This window comes from Trachemys scripta, chromosome 23, assembly GCF_013100865.1.
Source record: "Trachemys scripta elegans isolate TJP31775 chromosome 23, CAS_Tse_1.0, whole genome shotgun sequence".
In the NCBI taxonomy this organism is placed as follows: Eukaryota; Metazoa; Chordata; order Testudines; family Emydidae; genus Trachemys; species Trachemys scripta.
In genome coordinates, this window is record NC_048320.1 from 6,694,492 (window position 1) to 6,714,399 (window position 19,908).

The window sequence follows — 19,908 nt, forward strand, 5'->3', positions numbered from 1 at the left end:
TCAAATGTAGACCAAACCTGAGAGATTGAAAACCAGGTAACTATTGAAAAGTGAGTCAAAGTTGTAAACTTACCTACCTCTCAAACACAGCAGAGGTGACCTATGGAAACTTTGTTAGTAGCATATTTGTCTTTTTAACTGGATGTTTGGAAAGGTCCAGTTTTAACCAGCATTGCAGAAGTTTCAAATATAACTTGTGTGTGAAGGATGTCTTTCTTTTGTACTTAGACTATATTATACCTCTTATATCAAGGTAAATAAAGCATGAAATAAGGAAGACTATTTGTGAAACATGTTTCATCTTAGGGCTGGCCTACTTACTAACTAGCACAAAAGTAATTAGATCGGCTGTAATTCACACCTTTTGGTTATCTTGGTTCAAATTTGTGTAAGTGACCCTAACTTGCAATGGAATTGGAAAGGATCAATTGTTTCCATTTAAAACTGTGATATCAATGTATATAGCCACTTCGCTTTCCTGTTGACTTGCAGATATGGAAGTTGCACAGGTTTGGTTCACCCGAGAAGGATCATCCTAGTTTGGTCTAATCGAGTGTCCTCCTGCAGTTGAATTGACAGGAGGGTTTAGCAGAGGTTGCTATTCAAAATTATCCTTTGTGACTCCCTGTAGAATTCATGTTACCTTTCACCATGAGGAATGCATCCACTACATTCAAGCAGATGGTAAATGTAGTACAAATAACTTTGGGCTAGTTCACTGTGGTCGAGATTGATGAGAACCGTCTAAACCAAGTTGTAAGAGGATCATGTACAGTGTGTTGCAAATTGTTGTTTGATGTCCACTTGGGTTATTACACATTGGGGAATGGACAGACTTAAGCTGGAGCCAGACAAGGTGGATGCTGTTAAGCTAGTCCACTTCCACTAAACAATGTTAGATGCGGGTTTTCCTAAGGACTGCGGGTTACTTCCATCATAATGTAAGCCAATACTGCTTGACTGCAACCCTTCCCATGGTTCTTACAAAGAAGAAAATGACAAGCTTGTGTGAGTTGCCAAATGTGAGCAGGCTTTCAAAACCCCTACGGAAGATTCTTGTAGGTCAGTAGTGCTTTTGCAGCTAAATTACAATATGAAGATTTTGCTGTGCGCAGATACTTCAGACGTGGGCCTTGGAGCAGCACTCAGCCAGGTGAATCACAAGTGGGGAAGAACACCCTGCTTTATATCGGCAGGAAATTACTTCCTTGGGAAGCAATGAATGCCATTATGGAGAAATGCCTTGCCATTGGGTAGGCCTTCCAAAACCTCTTAATTTAAATGGCCTATATTTCAAGATGGTGACTGACCCCCATTTCCTTGCACTGGTTACACTAAATGAGTAGGCTTAAGGCAAAACTTCTCCAGTGGAGTATTATCTTGAAACAATACTCTTAAATTAGTCAGCTGTAACACAGCCAAAAATGCAGTGCCATTGGACTTCCTAGTAGCAAGGAAGATCTTTGGCAAACTTCTCCTGATCCAAAAGTGACAGTAAGGGAATTGGCAATACATTGTCGTCAGACTTTTATTTTGTTTTATATACTCTATGCCAAGCGTTGTCTCCCTGCTCTCTTTGATAAGATCTTCTATCTTCTTTGGATTAATTCTGTACCTAATTTTAGTATGGTTTTTAATTTTAAACACTCCCAAGATGAGTGGAAATTAAGTATTGTATATTTGTTCGTATGTCAGACACATAGAGCTAAATAGGGAAAAAACAGGAATGAATATAGGAGTTGGAACGACATATAGTTAGAATGGGGGGGGGGGGATCTAAAATGTACAGACTCTTACTGACTGTTTATCTAAACCTGTTGCTATAAGTAGTTTTGCTAAGCACTTGATTTCTCATGTCACGATGAAGATCAGTGAGTGTCTGGTTAGATGACTTGGGGAAACTCAAGTAGCATTGTGAGAAGAGATTTAGCTGAAAACTTCACTATGTTCCTTAGGCTTTCTGGGTCATCAGAAATCTTCACCACTCCTGTTTAGCGTATATTCTGGTGGTCAGAGAAGGCAATGTGCTGTAATAGTTAGAGGACTGGGAGTCAGGAAACCTATGTTCTATTCCAGAGTCCTTTGCTGACTTGCCTTGTGATACATAAACCAGTTGTTTAACTTCAGTTCCTTGTCTATAAACTATGGTTAAGGCTTTGCAAAGTACTTTGAGGACCTAAGATAAAAGGTGCTATATAAACCACTAGAGGAGGGGGAGCCCAGGTTTCACTGAGAAACGCTTTTGTAGAGACAGGCTTGTTCCCTGTTAATCATTGTTTATCTGCTAGGGCTGCATTTAAATGCAGTGAATCTTGCTATTCATGTAGAACTGGAGCCCGAATATACTTTGATTTCAGCCATCGTATAGGATAGAAGAATGGACTACTTGTCCATTCTCTCTTTCCCCGTATATTATTGGTGTTGGAGGCATGAGGATATTTGTCTCTTGTGCTTTTCAAGAGACGTATTGCTTTGGAGAGAAGCCTCATAAAGAAAGTAAGGTAAAACTAAACTCGGCATTGAATTCTGTCTTTCAAGAAACTGATTAGAATTGAATAATTATTTTGTTGATTTGTGAAACAGATTCAGTTCCAGCTTGCTCTTCCATAGCTGTACCTAGACCTTAATGAGGCCAGCCACGTTCAGATGCAGAATAGTTATTTCTGGTGATGGTGTCAAAGGTCAGAAGAACATTGCATGACTTTCAGATTCCACATTGAGCTTTCAGGCTGAGCAGTTAGGAAAACAACTTTTTAACTCAAACTGAATAGGGTTGGTCTGCGTACATCATTGAGGATACTTACACATCTGACATTTCTAGAGACTCTTTTCTGGCTGCCCATAGCCTACATCATGTTATCCCTCTGGGCTGTTCTAGAATACAAATCAGTGGGATGAAATATAGAACCTCCTTAAACAAATGAGCACAACCTGTTCTGAAAAGCTCAAATGTGGCCTTTTAGGAGCAGCTGTTTCTGTCGCTCACTCTCCATGAGTGAAATGGAGGCAGTGAGATTGTGGAAAGTGTGGGAAGAACATTCACTTTCATCTTCATCATAATATAGATCTTTAATATGTCTGAGGCAGGGCACAAATCTGAGACACTTCTGCACCTAATAAGCTTTATTAAGGTGTAGAAGCGAAGCTTTAACATTGTACCAAATGCTGACGTCTCGAAGGTACTGTTGCGGTTCAGGTTCATAAAAGGAAGTGATGAATTTTAGAGGGCATCATTTGAAGTTTATAAACAAACTTTTTTACATGGGCAAAGAGATTAACCTTCTGTCACCACTTGCCATAAGTGCCATATTAGGTTTATTACAACCACATGAAGGCTGTGTCTGTATCAAAGGTTAGCATTGGCACTTCTGTTAAATCCTGTTGTCAGGGGTTTATCACTTGGTCATTTTAAAAAATGCTCCCAGGTGGTAATTGGAGTACAAGATTCTGTCAAGAAACAACTCACTGTGAATAAATTTTTAAAACCAGCTAGATTTTAAATTGTCATGTGTTTTTTGGGGGGAAGGGAGGAATGCATTTTTTAGCTTTAAAACCATTTTTTGTGTTGATAAATGGTTTTGGGGAGGAAGTAAAGGGATTATAACTTGCAATATGGTCTAGAAAATAACTTTTCACAAATCTAAAGTTTATTTTTTAAATGTAGAGTCCTAAATATAGTCTTTCAAACTACTACAATTTAAAATCTAGCTGCTTTAAAAAAAAAAATTCCGGAACACCTTATTATGCCTCTTTACACACTCAGATAAACAAATCTGTGCTTAACATTAAAGTTGTAATCTAGATTTGCAACAGCTGAAATTAGGCCTTACTTTGAACTTTTTGGTTCTGACTGGGATGTATCACAACCTTAACTTTTATTTAAACATAGTTGTGCTAGTACTCCTGGAATGTTCTGTATATAAAGCTGAGGTGGGGAGGGAGGGGAGGGTTTCCTCACAAATCTGGCTTGGTCATGCTGTTATTTCAGCACAGTCTCCATTTCACTCATACGGAGAATTAACTTGGTATAATAATGAAGTACTGTGGTGATGCCGCTTCTGTGATGGAGTATCAGAGCTCTTGTTTTTGGGTGCTTCACAAGTAGAGCAGATATAGCTCTTACACAAGGGAGGAGGTTTCTCTGGCCAGAAAGTGAGGGTTATTCTTTCAGGGAGCCATGAGGTGGTGGTAACGTTGAAATCTAGAATGCTGCCTTTACGCTGTTCTGGTTGGAAAATGTGCTTCGTGTTCATTACCCTTTCTACTTGCTAATTAAAGTCATCTTGTAGCTTAAGCCTTTATATGTTGTTGCCACCCAATCCAACATCCGCCTTTGCAACGAGGAAAAATGTAAGGGGTGAAAAGGAGTAAAAACAAAATCCCCACTGGAGGGGTGGCTTTGTCCTGTCCCTCCTCAGTAAAGATTTTGGATGATTAAATATGACTTTTTATGTCATTGGAAAGATAGCCTAACTAATTATTCTGTGTGAGGGCATTACACCTAACTGCAACAGTAAATTTGTGTGTTTCACTCCAGTTTCCTTTTTGATTGGATTTACTGCAGTCTTTGGACCAGATTTACAAAGGTATTTAGATGCCTGATGATGCAGATAGACACTAATCGGCTTAGGCACTTTTGCAAATCCCACGAGGTGACCATCAGCATCTTTTGGTGCCCAAATACCTTTGTAAGTGGCTTTCGGACACTTAATTTTTGGTGTGATGGAAGCAAACATCTCTAGTTTTGGGTCAGTCAAGGATGACTGAAATTGTCTAGCAAGAGAAGTTCCCTGCAATCTCAACCAGTGCAACTAACACATGGCAGCAGTAATAGCCGGCTTGCCAAATGGAAAATACCTTTAAATTCTTAGCCCTGGGTCAAGCAGGTGCTCGCTGGAAGAGCTGCTTTGCTTTGCTATTTAGCAATTCAAAATGTTTTCTTTCACGAGCTAATTGTTTTAGACCTTTACTAACATTACCACGGTTGTTAGAATGTGATATTTCAAATGGGCATGAGAATGTCATTGCAAAGCGTTTTAAAGGCTGAGCTGCAACTAAGATATGTCCACGGCTTTCTTGCCTTATATGAAAACTGTCTCTAAGTTGTTTTTGTTTTTCCACCTGTAGGGTCCATTAAATAGCGAGTCTTCCAATCAGAGCTTGTGCAGCGTGGGCTCTCTGAGCGATAAAGAATTGGAGGTAAGCAGCCACTGTTCCTAATAGTCATCTGTTATGGGTTAAACGTGAATGGGCTAACAAAGCCCAGAATGAATTCCATGAGCTGGAGATGAAGATTTCCTAGTTCAGGACTTTTGTGTGGAACAGGTTACTAGAAGAATCGAGACTGAGTCTAAGTCATATGGACGTTAGAGCATCCTGCAAGGCCCACCTAGTTGAGGTTTTCTCATCATAACAGATGCTTTTCTTAAAGATAAAAAAGGAGGGTGGTTTTACTGCAGTTAGAATGGTGGTTTGTGCAACTAAGCCCTCAATTGCTGTTTTCAGTACTTGGTGGCTATGTTCAGTTGCAGTTTTGGGCAGACCAAAATAAAAGGGAGTCTGCTTAGAAAAGTCCAAGTCTTTCCCCACCCTCCTTCACACTTCATGTGTACGTGAAGTTTTAGAAATATGTACAAGAAGATAAGGATTTATATAAACTGACATGTAGAATGAAAAGAAAATAAGGCCTGATAGTATTACATGCTTCCTCTTGGTTACTTTCATTAGATCTGGATTCAGAACTTCAAAAAACCTGCTAAAACAACAAAGTTGAACTGCAGTTGCTTTTTAATTTAAATTAAGGTTGCCAGTTAGTAATGCAGTATCTAAATGTAAATAGTTTGTTTAAACCCCCAATAAGATAACTTCCTACTTCACTTGCCAGCCAAGTGCTGAGTTTTGGATCATACTTCCCCTTTTAATACATTACAGTACAGGTATCAAGTATCTGGTGCAGTCAGTACTGTAGGAATACACAGTATCTCGAACTCTGGACTTGACAGGTAAGTAAATTAGGAAATGGTCTTCAATTATTTGAAGATCATGAGTATTAAGTATCTCCATATTTTTGTTTTGCTCTGGCTTTACTGTCTACTTCTAGTGAGTTTGACTTAGATTAACTAAGGAGATCCAGTTGTCTGCCACTCTTCGCTTTTCAATCTGTGGTGTTTTAGCAGTGGGTAGGTAATCTTATATAGCCTACCTCTTGTGCAATTGGGTGAATGCGAGAATGACTACTTAAAATTGAATTTTGTTAATTTAAGGATAATATGAAGCTAATATACACTCGCAGTCTCCTGTTGTAATCTTATTGACACTGTTACAGAGCCTTTGGAGTCACTATTGCACGAGGGTATTTGTGAGATGCTCCTGTCAATGGTGGGGTGCAGATTCCTTTGACTTTGTATTGAGTCAGCAGTTTCTTGTACCAATATTGTATCTACATAGTGACTGGTATCAAAATGTTGTCAGTGAGGGTCTGTTCATTGTACTGATATCATTCTATAAAGTAGCGCACAGGTACAGTAGCTACTCTTCGTGTGGGTTTTTTTTTTTTAAAAGCTCTAAACAACCCTTTCTGCCCTCCCACCCCAAACAAAACCAAAAACCAACCCTCATCTCCATTAGGGACTGCTGGGCTGGCATGTTATGGCCTCCTACATTCCCTTGGATCTTAGGTTTAACTTCTGGCTGTGTCAGCTTCATTCTTTTATCTTTTCAAAGTAGGTAGGTTGGGTTCTCTGTTTATTGTGTGGACATCAGTTTCTAAGAACCATGAATCTTAAGTTTGCCACAAAAGTTTTGGCCAAGATTTCCCTACCCTTTGTTGTGCAATGGGCACTGTGGCTTTCCTCCTCTGTCGTTCAGTGGTGGCTGACATGATGTGTAAACAAATGGCTTGGAAAATATTTTGGGCCCCTTCGGGGTAAAATGTATGTGATTAAAAATGACCAGATTTTTCTCTGTAGTAAATTTGATCGTTTTTTTTCTAATACATAGAACTTCAAGTTTTGTTTCCTTGTGTCTCACTTTGTTTTGAAGTCCTGCTGAAGGAATTCTTTACATCTGAAACACTTCACATAACGTGTAAATGATTTTTCCTGTAACTTATGCGAGACAGCACCTAGGTACTAAGAGCACTAGAAATCAATTATTGAATGGGCTGCAGTCCGTTGGGTGGGATTTTCAAAAAGTGCTAAAGTGACTTAGGAGCATATGTCCTATTGAAAGGCAATGTAACTTGAGCTCCTGACTTACTTTAGCACTTTTTGAAAATCCCATCCTTGGAACATAAACAGACTGGGCCCAATTCTCAACTGCCTTGCATCTTATGTAGCCATTTAGACTAGTGAAAAGTGGGTGTTAAACGCTGCTGTTCTGATTCGATTGAATTTTATGCTCCATCTGAAGCAGACTAAAAGACTACATGATGTACAGGGCAATGGAGAATCAGTCATACCATGTCTAAAATAGAAAATAATCTCTCCCTGTTCCTACCCCCTTCTGATTTCTAACATGTTCTCTTATTTTTGCTGTGCACAGGTGTGAAGGTTGTGTCTCTCTAAGTACTGAGTGCAAAAACGAATGCACTTGGGAACTGGAACGACCATTGGGGACCTGCAGCCTATTTATTTAGTATTTTGGTCGTTTTTTAAATTCTGGAATAACAGCAGAAATGTTAATTTTGAAGTATTTTTTAACAGACTCCTGAGAAGAAACAGAATGACCAGCGGAACAGGAAAAGAAAAGCAGAAGCATATGAGACCAGTCAAGGTAACCCGTTCTCCTGACCCTTCTCAGGATTTCTGACCAGTTGATAATTGGCTTCATTTTTGAAAGAGTCGTGGTGTCTAAGGAGAGTAATGGTTCATCTCAGGGGTGTGTCAGGCAGCTTGTTAGGAATTTATTTGAAGTACTTTCAGTGATAGTGTAGTACTCCTCTGGGAGTCTTGTTTCCATTGTAAGAAAAACATTCAGTCCTACAACAACTTACTGCAACATTCATGTTTACTTCTAAACTCTAGAATTCTTATTGGAGATATATCATAGGGCCAGATTGCACAAGGAGAGACTGGATGTGGGTCCTCATATGGGTTATGTGAATATCATATGCTTAGTCACATAGGTACGGTCTGCAGCTGAAATCTCTCTCATTTTTGCTGTACTTTGAAAAGCTTTTGTTCATTTTCTACATCTTGTTCCATGTAACATTGGAAACCTGCTTTAACAACCAGCTAGAGAACAAGTTGTACTCAAAAGTATAAAACCGCAAATGTCGTCTTAAAGAAAAGAGAGTGAGTCTGATTTCAGTCCAAGCTCTCACGCTCCTCTTAGTGGATGAACATTAGTCGGATGGACGGAATAGTTATTTTGACAATAGGAATCTGCTCCTACAACAAAATAACAGATTCTGTTGATAGTAGACTGTACCTATAGTGTTTGAAAAGAGAGGTGGAACAACAGTTAAACTTTAATGAGTCCGTGTTAAATCACCATTCTCTCTCTAGCTCTCATAGGAAGGATTGTGGGAGGCTTAATGTGCTCACATTGAGTACAGCAAGTTACGTAAAGGCAAGAGTAGATTGTATATAGTAACCTTTATTATGCTGCTACCTTGAAGGAAGTTTTGAGAGATCCACATTGCTCACTGTGAGAGCAAATATTTCCCTTGTTTGCAGAGAAACAAATGTCATCTAATTGGGTCTATGACAATTTTGGAATTAGTCAAACTGTTGACTCTCCTAATTTAAAAAAAAGTGTAGAGATTCTAATCCTGGGACTAACTATTGCTGTGTTGAAGCTCTTCTTCCTTACTAGGTGATGTAAGGAGCACCTAAGTGTACATCTTCATTTACATGAATAGGTTTCTCAAAATGGCATCCGATGTTTACATTCACAAATCAAGTTTGCCTTCCTTCTCTGTTTCCCTTTCAGGAAAAGGCACTCCTAGGGGACATAAAATTAGTGATTATTTTGAGGTAAGCCAATTTAAAATTGAACTTTCAGAGAAATCTGTTCTTAAATCCTTGTTTGACGAATCTTTTTTTTTTTTTATGAAAAACTACAGTGTAACTTAAGTTACTCTCACCACTGCATTAAATTATAGCTTCTGGTGTAGGGGATTCACTGTATCAAGCTGATAGGGTTATGAGTTTGATTAGGGCAGAATATTTGAACCTTGTTTCTAAATTAAGCTAATTTCTATTTCTTAAATTTAAACAATTGACTGACTAAATGTTATAAATACCAATCACCCAAAAACCGGTTTGAAGCTGACTTCTGTTGGCATCTGAACCTTGCCTCATGAGACTGAACATCCCTTTGGCAAGCCCACTGCAGCTACATTAAAAGCCCCAGTCCTGCAAAGGAATCTGCCAATAGAGTCCCATTAACTTAAATAGGACAGATCCTGTTCAGAGTTAAGCAGGATCTTAAGTCATTGCAGGATCAAGACTAAGAAGTTAGCCCCACTGAGAGGCCAGCACCAAGCACAGAATGGAGATATCAAAACAGTGATGGGTACCTCTAAAAACTTTAAGAAAACTCATTTAATATATATTCTTGGCACTTTTTCTTTCCAAGCATGTACAAACTAGAACCTGGTACTTTTCATCCCTAACAACTTGTTCTTCACTTTATTCTGAGTAGTTAGTTGGCTTGGAGTTAGCAGTGCTTTTGCTAGCACTTCTTCCTTACTGTCTTCAGACATTGCTGAGTTAAAGCATGGCGCAGTCCGTAGTACAGGAACATAGGAACTTCCATACCAGATTAGACCAGAGTGCCAGCGAATCTGATACCCTGTTCCTGACTGGCAGAGGGATAGCTCAGTGGTTTGAGCATTGGCCTGCTAAACCCAGGGTTGTGAGTTCAATCCTTGAGGGGGCCATTTAGGAATCTGGGGCAAAAATCTGCCTGGGGATTGGTCCTGCTTTGAGCAGGGGGTTGGACTAGATACCTCCTGAGGTCCCTTCCAACCCTGATATTCTATGATTCAGAGCAAGGTGCATATTTTCTTCACCCCACCCCACCCATGCACGTGTACATAGAGTGCACAATTAGACATACCTGCCATGGGAAGGTCTTCCTAAACCTGGATTGTTAGACGTTGGCTTATCCTGAACCATATCCCTTGGTTTAAAAGAAGAAATTATATCTAATGTAGCTGTGGATATTTAACCATTGAAAGCATTCACAGTCACCTCTTGGTATTATGGGCATACTAGATATAGTTCGTTTTCTTTTGTAAATGGCCAAACCTCAGTCAGTGAATTTTTTTATTTTTTGTTGTCTTCAGTGTCCACTAAAACAGGTTGCTAGGGCTTATAGGGAAGGTCTTTAAGATAAATATGCAGCTTCTATGCAGCTTTCCCCCAAAAAACTTGCTTAAGCATAGTATCTTTATGAAGTGATTGATCATATGTATCTTTTTGGTCAGTTTGCTGGGGGAAGTGGTCCAGGAACCAGTCCTGGCAGAAGCGTGCCACCTGTCGCCCGATCCTCACCACAGCATTCCTTATCCAATCCCTTACCAGTAAGTATTCCCTCTGAGGAAGGTGCTAAATGATGCAGTTGATATGCCACAGACAGGAGATTTTTCTGAACAAATAGGGCAGAATGTTACCACAATTACTGAAAGGGACTTGGATTTTGTTTAGTCTCTGAATTAGTTTCAGTGATCCTGCAGTCTATACAGAGCTAATAAACTGGATCATAGCTGTAAAACCAGCTGTCCAGGGCCTGACGTGGACATGTTTGTTTCCAAGGAGCTAGTCCAATCTTAAACAGTTTATCTTACATACTTCAAACCCAGATGCCATTTCTTGATATAGTATAGACGAGTTCTGTCTTAAAGGGTTGTGGATGGCCTATGTTCCTAGAAATAGAAAACGTAGAACTAACATTTTCCGTTCTGTCATTCTGATCACTCTGCTTGTCTGTTGCATCCCTCTTCCTGCACAGTTTTGTCTTGTCTATTTCGATTGTGAGATTTTTCCAGAGAAGGGACCGGCTTTCAATGTCCGCATGGTGCCTAGCTCAGTGTTATCCTGCTCTTCGCTGGGGTTCATAGAACTACTGAAATACAAATGCATCGTTGTTAGTGCTGAAAAATATTTTACTCCACACTGATTTTTCAGGTGCTTGTAGCTTTTTGGGATAATCAGTAAAAGCTTTCCAATGTATGTGTATGTCCATTCCCCGACTTCTTCCATTGAGAAAGTTTCATTGTGCCATTTGGTCCCTTTTGCAAGGTTCAAATGTGAAGAGAACCAATATTTTAAAAAACTTTAAAGATATTTCAGAAGTTGCTTTTCTGTTATTGTGTAAATACCCTTAAAAACCACCCTTTGAATATGGCCTGGATCTAATCCTCAGATTTTCTTGAGCATTAGGAGAACAGTGTGGCAGTTTGGAGTCTTTTCTGGAGCATAGTATACTGACAGTAAACCAGATACAATGAAGCAAATGAGCTTTCCTGGCTAGTCTATTTTGAAGTCATCTGCACACCTCCTAAACTCATATTTGTCTAAATTCCAATGCTGAGTGCTCTGGGACTGTGCATTGTACCCTGCAGAGTGCCACAAAAGAGAGAGATTGGACCTCGGAGTCCATCATACATCACCAGATCTTAATGAAACTCTCCAGTGCTGCCTTAAAGTTAACAGGGAATTAAAACATATTGCTAGATTATTTTGTACATTTGTTGTTGTATTTAACACAACAGCACCTCCCTTCTTTAAAAAGAAAAGTTAAATTCAAAAACCTCTTAATGACACCTCATGGATGACACTTTACATGCACAACATTCAAGACCATTCTTTTCCCCAGAATCTGGGATCCTGTGGTAAGTGCATAAGGGACAGTCATTCCTTGAGTACATTTTTTTGCATTTTAATATATTGTGTATATAGAGACCTGGAGAGAACCATGCAGTCAAACTCGTGTCACAGGCAGCATTGGCTAAGTCAGTTGTCTTTTTTACAAAGGTGCTTGTCACGAGTCTGTTGGCAGAGTGCCCTCTTCAGGAGCTATGTGGAGAGCACAAGCATGCACGTCTAATTGTCCCACACCCATGCGCACTGCAAGGTGTGTCAGTTTAGCAGGGCTGGCTAGTACTCAGCCCTCTGACTGAGGCTGCTTGGTTGTTTCTTCCCCTCATGGTCCCAGGTGAAAGAAACAGAACAGTCTGCAGTCACCAGACAAGGTAAAATAAAAGCATAAAGGAAAAGGAGAACCTGTAGGTGGCTTCCATGAGGATATTGGCCTCTTAGTTCAGAGGGGCTGGGGCGGTGTCTCAGTTCACCCCTGAGTGCGCTGGGTCTCCAGGGGAAGTCTATCTCGTTTCCCATCTTAATGCAGGGAATCCGTGTTCTCCTGTCTGCAAGGGCTGGGGCTCAGTTGACTCTCATCCTCCCTGGGGAAGCTCAACCGCCTGCTCCCTTCTGGGTGGAGTTCCCGCCTTTGAACTCCTCCTCCAATCCTGGCATGATTTGCAGGGGTGGACGGGCAGGGCCACCCTTGCCCAAAGCAGCTCCTTAACCGCTTCCATGCTGGTGCGGGTTTTGTGTACCCCGTCACAGTGCTCTTCAGGTTCCTTGTCTTCAGTCCTGGTTCTCCTTTCTCCTGCAGCCATACTTTAACTTGATGCCTGTGTTGTGCTAGTAGCATGCCTCTGTAAGTCCATTCCTTTTTGGCTACAAAAGGAAAAACCAACAACAGCAGGAGCAGGGGAAAAGAGGAGAAAACTGAATATCATTCCCAGTTTAGGGAATTAGCGTGTGGGTAAGGAAGGGGTTAAGCACCTTTTATGAAAAGACTGTAGTGGTTATTCACACTGCACGGTAAGCTTGTCTGTGCCTAGGGCTAAGGGAGGAAAGGTTGGTCAGCTTTCTAGACTATCCCTTGCCTATTTCAGATCCCGTTATCCCTCAGTTGCAGATTTCACAGCCCTCTGCTCAGATTTCAGCTCTTACAATGTCCCCATTCCATAAAGCTCTCTATCAGAAAGGAAAGTAGTATTTCTAATGCTGGGCAGAAAACATGTTTTGGATGAGCAGTAAAAAAACAACAAGTTTTCTTTGGTTCATCTTTTAAAATCATGTGTGTCCTGCCTTTGCTGCAATTGCCTGGGAGGAGAAGAGGCTGCTGGGTGGGAAAATGCGTACAGCTGAGGAGGGAGAAGTTTCCATGTACAGTATTTTAGTGAGGCAACGTGCAATGCACTGCTTCGGAGAACATCTGATCAAAACTAAGTTTAGGGCCCCCACAATTTTCTGTGTCTGATTCAGCCATGTTCTGTGCCAGCGCCACTCTCCTGACCCTGAATACTGTATCGAACAAAGTTAGATGAGCAGTTCTCAGACTTCAAGACCTACCCCCATTACACTCAGAACAGTCCAGTACTTGGCATTCTGCCGTCGTAACTAATCCGTATAGCTAATATCATTTCTTGTTCCGATGGTACCAAGCCATGCACAACAGTTAGAAAACCACTGTACAAGATGTGAAAGTGGTTTCCTTTTAGCTGCTGCATATGGGTACCTCCTGAAAAGCTTTGAAACAGGGCTAGTCTTTACCTATCTTAGACAGTTTATTTTTGCCATTAAAACGGGGCCAGGTTGCCATGACTCCTGGATCCTGATTCAGTTGCTTATCTTAAGTAAATTGAGGCCGAGTTGCTCATCTGTAAAATGGGTATACCTGCACCTCTTGTGAAGTTGGGTGGTTGTAAATGATTTTGCCTCTGTAGAATGAGGATGATGATACTGACCTAAAGTGCTTTGAGATTTATAAGAGCTAGGGATCGTTGTTCTTAGCCTTTAAAGAGTGCAAAGGCCTAGATTAAGATATTCTGGTTAAGGCTTTGAGTTTGCAGCTCTTTGCTTGAATGGCCCCAAAATGTGCAGACGTGGAGAGGGGCAGTATTCCCGTTAACTAGGGGAGTCCTGTTCTGCACATTCCCATGCAGTGCAGCCCATTTCAAACATGTTATTCCAGTCACTCCTATTGACCTCCACTCTCAGAGCGATCTTTCCAGGAGCCCTGCTTTTAACAGACCCTCTCTTGGCTGGCTCCCCGTTCCCGAGCTGCTGCTTTGCTGACAACAGTTTTGGCAGAACCAGAGAATCGTCTTTTTTTTTTTTTTTTTAGGTTTATTGTATTTTTTTTTTAAATGTATTACAGCGGCGAGTGGAGCAGCCACTATATGGGGTAGATGGCAGTTCTGCAAAGGAGCCGCAGGAAGAACACTCTCCTCTGCCAACGCTGATGTCTATGATGCTGGCAAAACAGCGGCTTGAGAGTGAGCAGCTGGTACAGAGGGGAGCTGGCCTCTGTTTTGCTTTTGTTTCGGTGAGCAGTCTTTAAAAAACCCAAGCTCGGGGCAGAGGCTGTGTTAAGGGATTGGGAATGGGATGTGGAGTCTTTCAGCTCTAGGGCTCTGGTTCACATCCAGCCTGAGTTATTAGTGACCGTCTTTACCATCTGACGGCTGGTTCATGAACTATGTGAAAAGTTGCTGGATCTCCAACCTTGCCTTCTAGAGGAATCTGTCTGGTGTAGATGCTTTTATTTCAATTTAAGAAGCTAAACTGATAAAGCCGCAGTAGATTCCTGACTGATTTTAGGCTAAACCAACTTCTCTTAAAGCTGGAGTAACTGCCAATACAGTTGAGAGACAAGGTGGGTGAGGTAATATCTTTTATTGGACCAACTGCTTTTGGTGAGAGAGACAAGCTTTCGAGCTTACACAGAGCTCTTCTGCAGGTCTGGGAAATGCGCTCAGTGTCGCAGCTAAATACAAGGTGAACAGATTGTTTAGCATAAGTAGTTAAACATATTTCAAGGGACCATTCAAAGGTGAAGTGGCCCATTACTCCCCTATGACTGGAGAGGTGTTAAAGTATGTGGTGCGGGGGAGCTGGCAGAGGGGGTAAGTGGGTTATATGGCTGTAATAAGCCATAAATCCAATGTGTTTCTTCAGTCCATAATTTTTTGTATCTAGTGAAGTTTTGTATTTAAGCTCCCAGGCCAAACAAGGACACTTTGCCAGAGAAGTAGATCACATCATGGAATGGGCCACCTAAATACCCTAAGAGAACCTGCTTCAATACAGAAATGAAACTCCCTCCAACCGCACGCCTCTAGTTGTCATTTAATTGAGGCTTAGGTTGGGCATTAGGAAAAACTTCCTAAGCTATGTCTACACTGCGCACCTTACAATGGTGCGGCTTGGCGCTGGAGCCAGGCCATTGAAAGGGGTGCAATGGAGACACAGTAAAACCACCCCGAATGAGGGGTCGTAGCTTCATCCACAGGAGAGCGGCTCCCGTCTAAATGCTGTCCACACGGGTGCTTTTTGTCATTAAAACTTTTGTCATTCAGGGGGCTGTGTTTTTTCACAGCCCTGAGCGACAAAAGTTTTAACAATGAAAGTGCAGTGTAGACAACGCCTAAGTGTCAGGGTAGTTAAGCCCTGGAATAAATTACCTAGGGAGGTTGTGGAATCTCTGTAATTGGAGGTTTTTAAGAACAGGTTAGACCATCACCTGTCAGGAATGGTCTAATTATTACTTAGTCCTGCCTTGAATGCAGGGGACTGGACTAGACGACCTATTGAAGTCCCTTCCAGTCCTACGCTTGTATGTTCGTCACCCTACACTGGAACCCATACTGTTTATCATCAAACAATTACAACCCTTACTCGATGGGGATGCCATCCTGAAATAAATCTTTTCTGAATCCCCCTCTCTGGCCTTCAAACAACCACCCCTGCCCAGCCTCACTAAGCTCATCATCAGAAGCAATCCCCGCAGACCAACTCAAAGCAGCATCAGACCCTGCCAGCACAAACGATGCAAAACCCGTGGACATATCTCCACAGCTGTAATTATCAACACCCCCCACAAGATCCCTGGGTTCTACACATACCTATCACTTGTGGTGTACTAGTGAACTAAATGCCCCCATAACAACAGTGGGTGAAAGGAGAACCACTGCACTCTCAAATGACCTTTCACAGAAAAATGATAAAAGACCTGTGGGAGAACACAGCACAGAGCGATAACTCTACATCTGACCTCTTCTCATCCTCAAAGCCAAAGGAAACCTGCACAATACCTTCAAAAGATGAGCCCCTCCTAGCTGCTTTTTTCTTTTCCCCACTATGATGGAGAGGTGTTAACGGGCCAGTTCACCTTGAATGATGCCTTGAAACGTGTTAACTACTTGTGCTAAACAATTTATTCCACCTTGTACTTAGCTGCGACACTCTTGAGTACATTTCCCAGACCTGAAGAAGAGCTCTGTGTAAACTCGGAAGCTTGTCTCTCTCACCAAAAGCAATAGGTCCAATAAAAGATATTACCTCACCCACCTTGTGTCTCTAATTTCCTGGGACCAACATGGCTACAACAACACTGCATAAAGACAGCTGAGAACATTGATGAAATGTTGCTGAAGTTATCTTAAAGTTACAAGAAACATTGTATCTTGTACAGTATTGCCAACCCCAAATGTTCAAAAATCATGTCAGGCTCATGAAAAATCATGAGATTGGCTTTAAAATCATGAAATTATGTAAAATATAATCATTTGGTGTTCATTTGCCTTTTGCTTTTTGAGCCGTGTGTGTTTGGGGGGGTGTCACTTTTTGAAGCTTTCTCCACAGCCACTGGGTCTAGAAACTTACTTTTTCTTAAAGAACAAAGGTTGAAATTATTTCACGTCCACCTGACTCCAGGAGTTAGAGCTTTAAGGAAAATGATAATTATCATGAGACTTATGACAAAATCATGAGTTGGCAACACTGCAAGTTTTAACAGATTGAGCTGGGTTTTCTGAAAAGGATTGGTTTTCCTTTTGATAGCCCAAACCTCTGAAGCACTTTTTAAATGGTTTTATCTGATCAACATGGTGTTGAGACCAGAAAGCATCTTCCATATAAAATGAGGAGTGTGTGTTTGTTTGCATGAAGAACTGCAGTCACGTTAATACCTGGTAGTATATAATTATGCTGGCTTTCTGTTGCAGGCCCAGCAAGGCAGCCCCTCTTCTACGGGATCAGGGAACACAGAGCATTCCTGCACCTCCCAAAAACAGATTTCCGTCCAGCACAAACAGACGCAGGTATAGGCCAATAAACTGTAAAGCACATTGCCCTCTTACATCTAAGCTTTACATTTGGTGCAGTTTCGGCACTGGAGGAGAGAAGCAGGACATGAGTCTTGGTAGGTGGCAACCTACTGGCTTCATCAGAGGACTGAGTTTGGACTGTTGGATCTATTTGTGGCTCTGCCACTCTGCTGTCCCCTGGAACGAGTCCCACGACCTCTTTGTGCCTCAGTTTCTCTCTGTAAAATGGATACTTACGTACCTAACTGCTGATGGCGATTACTTGCTCTTTAGAACATTTTGAGACCTGATAAAAGACATACTCAGGGCCTAACTGATTTTCATATTTGGGGTCAGGAAGGAATTTTTCCCCAGGTCAGATTGGCAGAGACCTTGTGGGATTTTTTTTCCCTTCCTATGAAGTGTGGGTCACTTGCTGGGTTGAAGTAGAGTAAATGGTGGATTCTCTGTAACTTGATGTCTTTAAGTCAAGATCTGAAGTCCTATTGCTGGCGTGGGTCGGTGAAGTTCTGTGGCCTGTGATGTGCTGGAGGTGAGACTAGATCAGTGGTTCTTCACCTGTGGGCTGCCTGCAGCCTAATCAGCACAGATCAGTGCCCCATGTGACAGCCTCAGGACCATACAGGTAGTATATTGGATGCAGCCCACAATGGTAAATAGGTTGAGAACCACTGGACTAGATGATGATGGTTCCTTCTGGCCCTAAAGTCTGAGTCTAAGAAACAACTGCCAAATGGTATGGGCTGTTCTTCCCCCTGTACCCATAATTCCTGTTTGTTACAGGGAATCAAATACATAAGTTTTCAGAAACAAAGACTTCCCTGTTTCTGCTGTTAAAAAGGAATAGCTCAATTCAGAGGCGGTTATTTAAAACAAGAGCATACGAATGGGAAACAAACGTCAGATGTAGCACTCCCCCCCCTGCCATCGTAGGGCTGTGTGAAGACTAACGTCCTGTATAATGAATAGTGTGAGTATGTGACGACCAGTCTGAGATCTTCAAGGTGCGCAGTCTTACTCTGTCTACCTACTGAAATTTTAGCTTGGAACTAAAATACATTTGAAATCATGGCTGAGAGGCTGTGCATTTTAAGCCTCCCCTCATGCTAGCTGTGTTGTTACTTCCTGGGAGAACACTGAAAACCAGAGGCCTTAAGGGCACTAAAGAAAATTCAGGAATGCAATACAGGAATCCATATTTACAGCGGAAGGTGGGGCTTTTGCAGCTCTTCAAATACCACTGCGGTTTCAGTGTTTCCCATGGCCGAATTGTCTAATGCTTGTCTACTCGTATTGTCTGACCTGTATGCTGAGGGTGTGCACCCTGGTAGAAAGAGAAGAGTGAAAATTAATCCTGGCTTCACCAGAATTCTAGAATGCGCAAAGCCCTGCTTTCTAGAATAAACTATTGAGAACCATGATAAATAGCCAAGACAAATATGTAGCAAGGTTTCTGTAGCTGAAATATTACTTACGTTCTTCTGACTTTGATTTGTGATGTTTGTCTCTGCAGTCTGACCTCACAATGGAAAAAATATCTGCACTAGAAAACAGCAAAAACTCTGACCTGGAGAAGAAGGAGGGGAGGATAGATGACTTATTAAGAGTAAGTGTGAACATGGAAAGGCTCTTGTAAAACCTGCTTTTTGGAGCATCCTGGTATTGCAAGAGTAGAACACATGCACAAATCAGGATTTTCTGTACTATATTTGGGGAAACTGACACTCTTAGAGAAGGAGGTAATGTGAATAATTGGTTAGGCTGAGAAGGATGGTTCTTGAGGTAGAAGCTATGGGGAGACTTGCCAGTATATGTAGAGATACCAAGTGTAGTAGTCAGGCTGGTCTGATGGGTACAGCTATTCCATCTCCTTATTTGTAAGTAAAAGAACTTCTGAATAAACGGTTTCATTCTAAATGATGAGATCTAGTAGACTTGTCACTTGACTCAAAGGAAGTGATGGAAGCTATCCTCTAAATTAGAAAGCATATAAAGCATTAGAAAATATGCTGTGGGGCAGGGACCCCTACCTAGAGGACCTGTCGGACATGTTGGCATGTTGTCTACCAGAAGAAAGCAAGAGTCAAGGAGTAGAAAGCAAAACTGAATTTTTCCTCTTATTCCAGACTCTTCTGTATTGAAAACATTTCATAAAAAAAACTTGTTTCTGACCACACTAAGGCCCTTATTTTGGAAAGACTATACTTGTGTGTCTGGCCTCCCTATCTAGGAGAATGTGTATGTAAAAGAGAGATGCTTTTATGGCATGGTCAAAAACATGAAAGATTTTGTGGAACACTTTCCAATAAACCAGGATGACAAATAATTCTGTTTCCTAATGACCTCAAGAATAACTCCTTAAAAAAAAAAAAAAAAAAAAAAAAAAAGATTTTAAGAGGCCTACACTACTTAAGGCTTAACTGGATGCCAAATGACAGATTTTTCTGTTTTTAGATGTGTCGTTTTCTAGCCTACAAAGAAAGCACCCATGCAAACGTGATGTTCTTGAAAAACATCCCAGTTTCCAGAAAGAGAGTCTCTAGCAAGGCTGACCAGCTGTGCCAGAGAGCAATCCTACAGCTGAAAGTGCAAAGGAAGTCATCTTGCTGCTTCCTGTCAGTGTTCACTAGAGAGGAAGGATGGTCCAGTGATTACTGTGCTAGCCTGGGACTTGAGACACTAGTTCAGTTCACTGCTGTGCTGTAGAATTCCCACGTGACATTCGGCAAGTTACTCAGACTATGTCTACACTACAGCTTATGTCAGCATAAATTATG

At 41.3% G+C, this 19,908-nt stretch overlaps 1 protein-coding gene across 5 annotated transcripts in view; it reads left to right on the top strand.

The window, feature by feature from the left end:
* Positions 1–19,908, top strand: part of TLK2 (tousled like kinase 2) — a 55,869-nt gene that overhangs the window by 6,615 nt on the left and 29,346 nt on the right. For 2 of the 5 annotated variants that reach the window (XM_034755814.1, XM_034755811.1), the window contains exons 3-9: positions 5,128–5,199; positions 7,704–7,773; positions 8,935–8,978; positions 10,436–10,531; positions 14,182–14,349; positions 17,030–17,125; positions 18,645–18,737. In XM_034755814.1, the coding sequence (XP_034611705.1) occupies positions 5,128–5,199; positions 7,704–7,773; positions 8,935–8,978; positions 10,436–10,531; positions 14,182–14,349; positions 17,030–17,125; positions 18,645–18,737 (639 nt within the window). The remainder of the gene's footprint in view (positions 1–5,127; positions 5,200–7,703; positions 7,774–8,934; positions 8,979–10,435; positions 10,532–14,181; positions 14,350–17,029; positions 17,126–18,644; positions 18,738–19,908) is intronic. The other 3 variants (XM_034755813.1, XM_034755812.1, XM_034755815.1) reach the window with 3 other exon arrangements.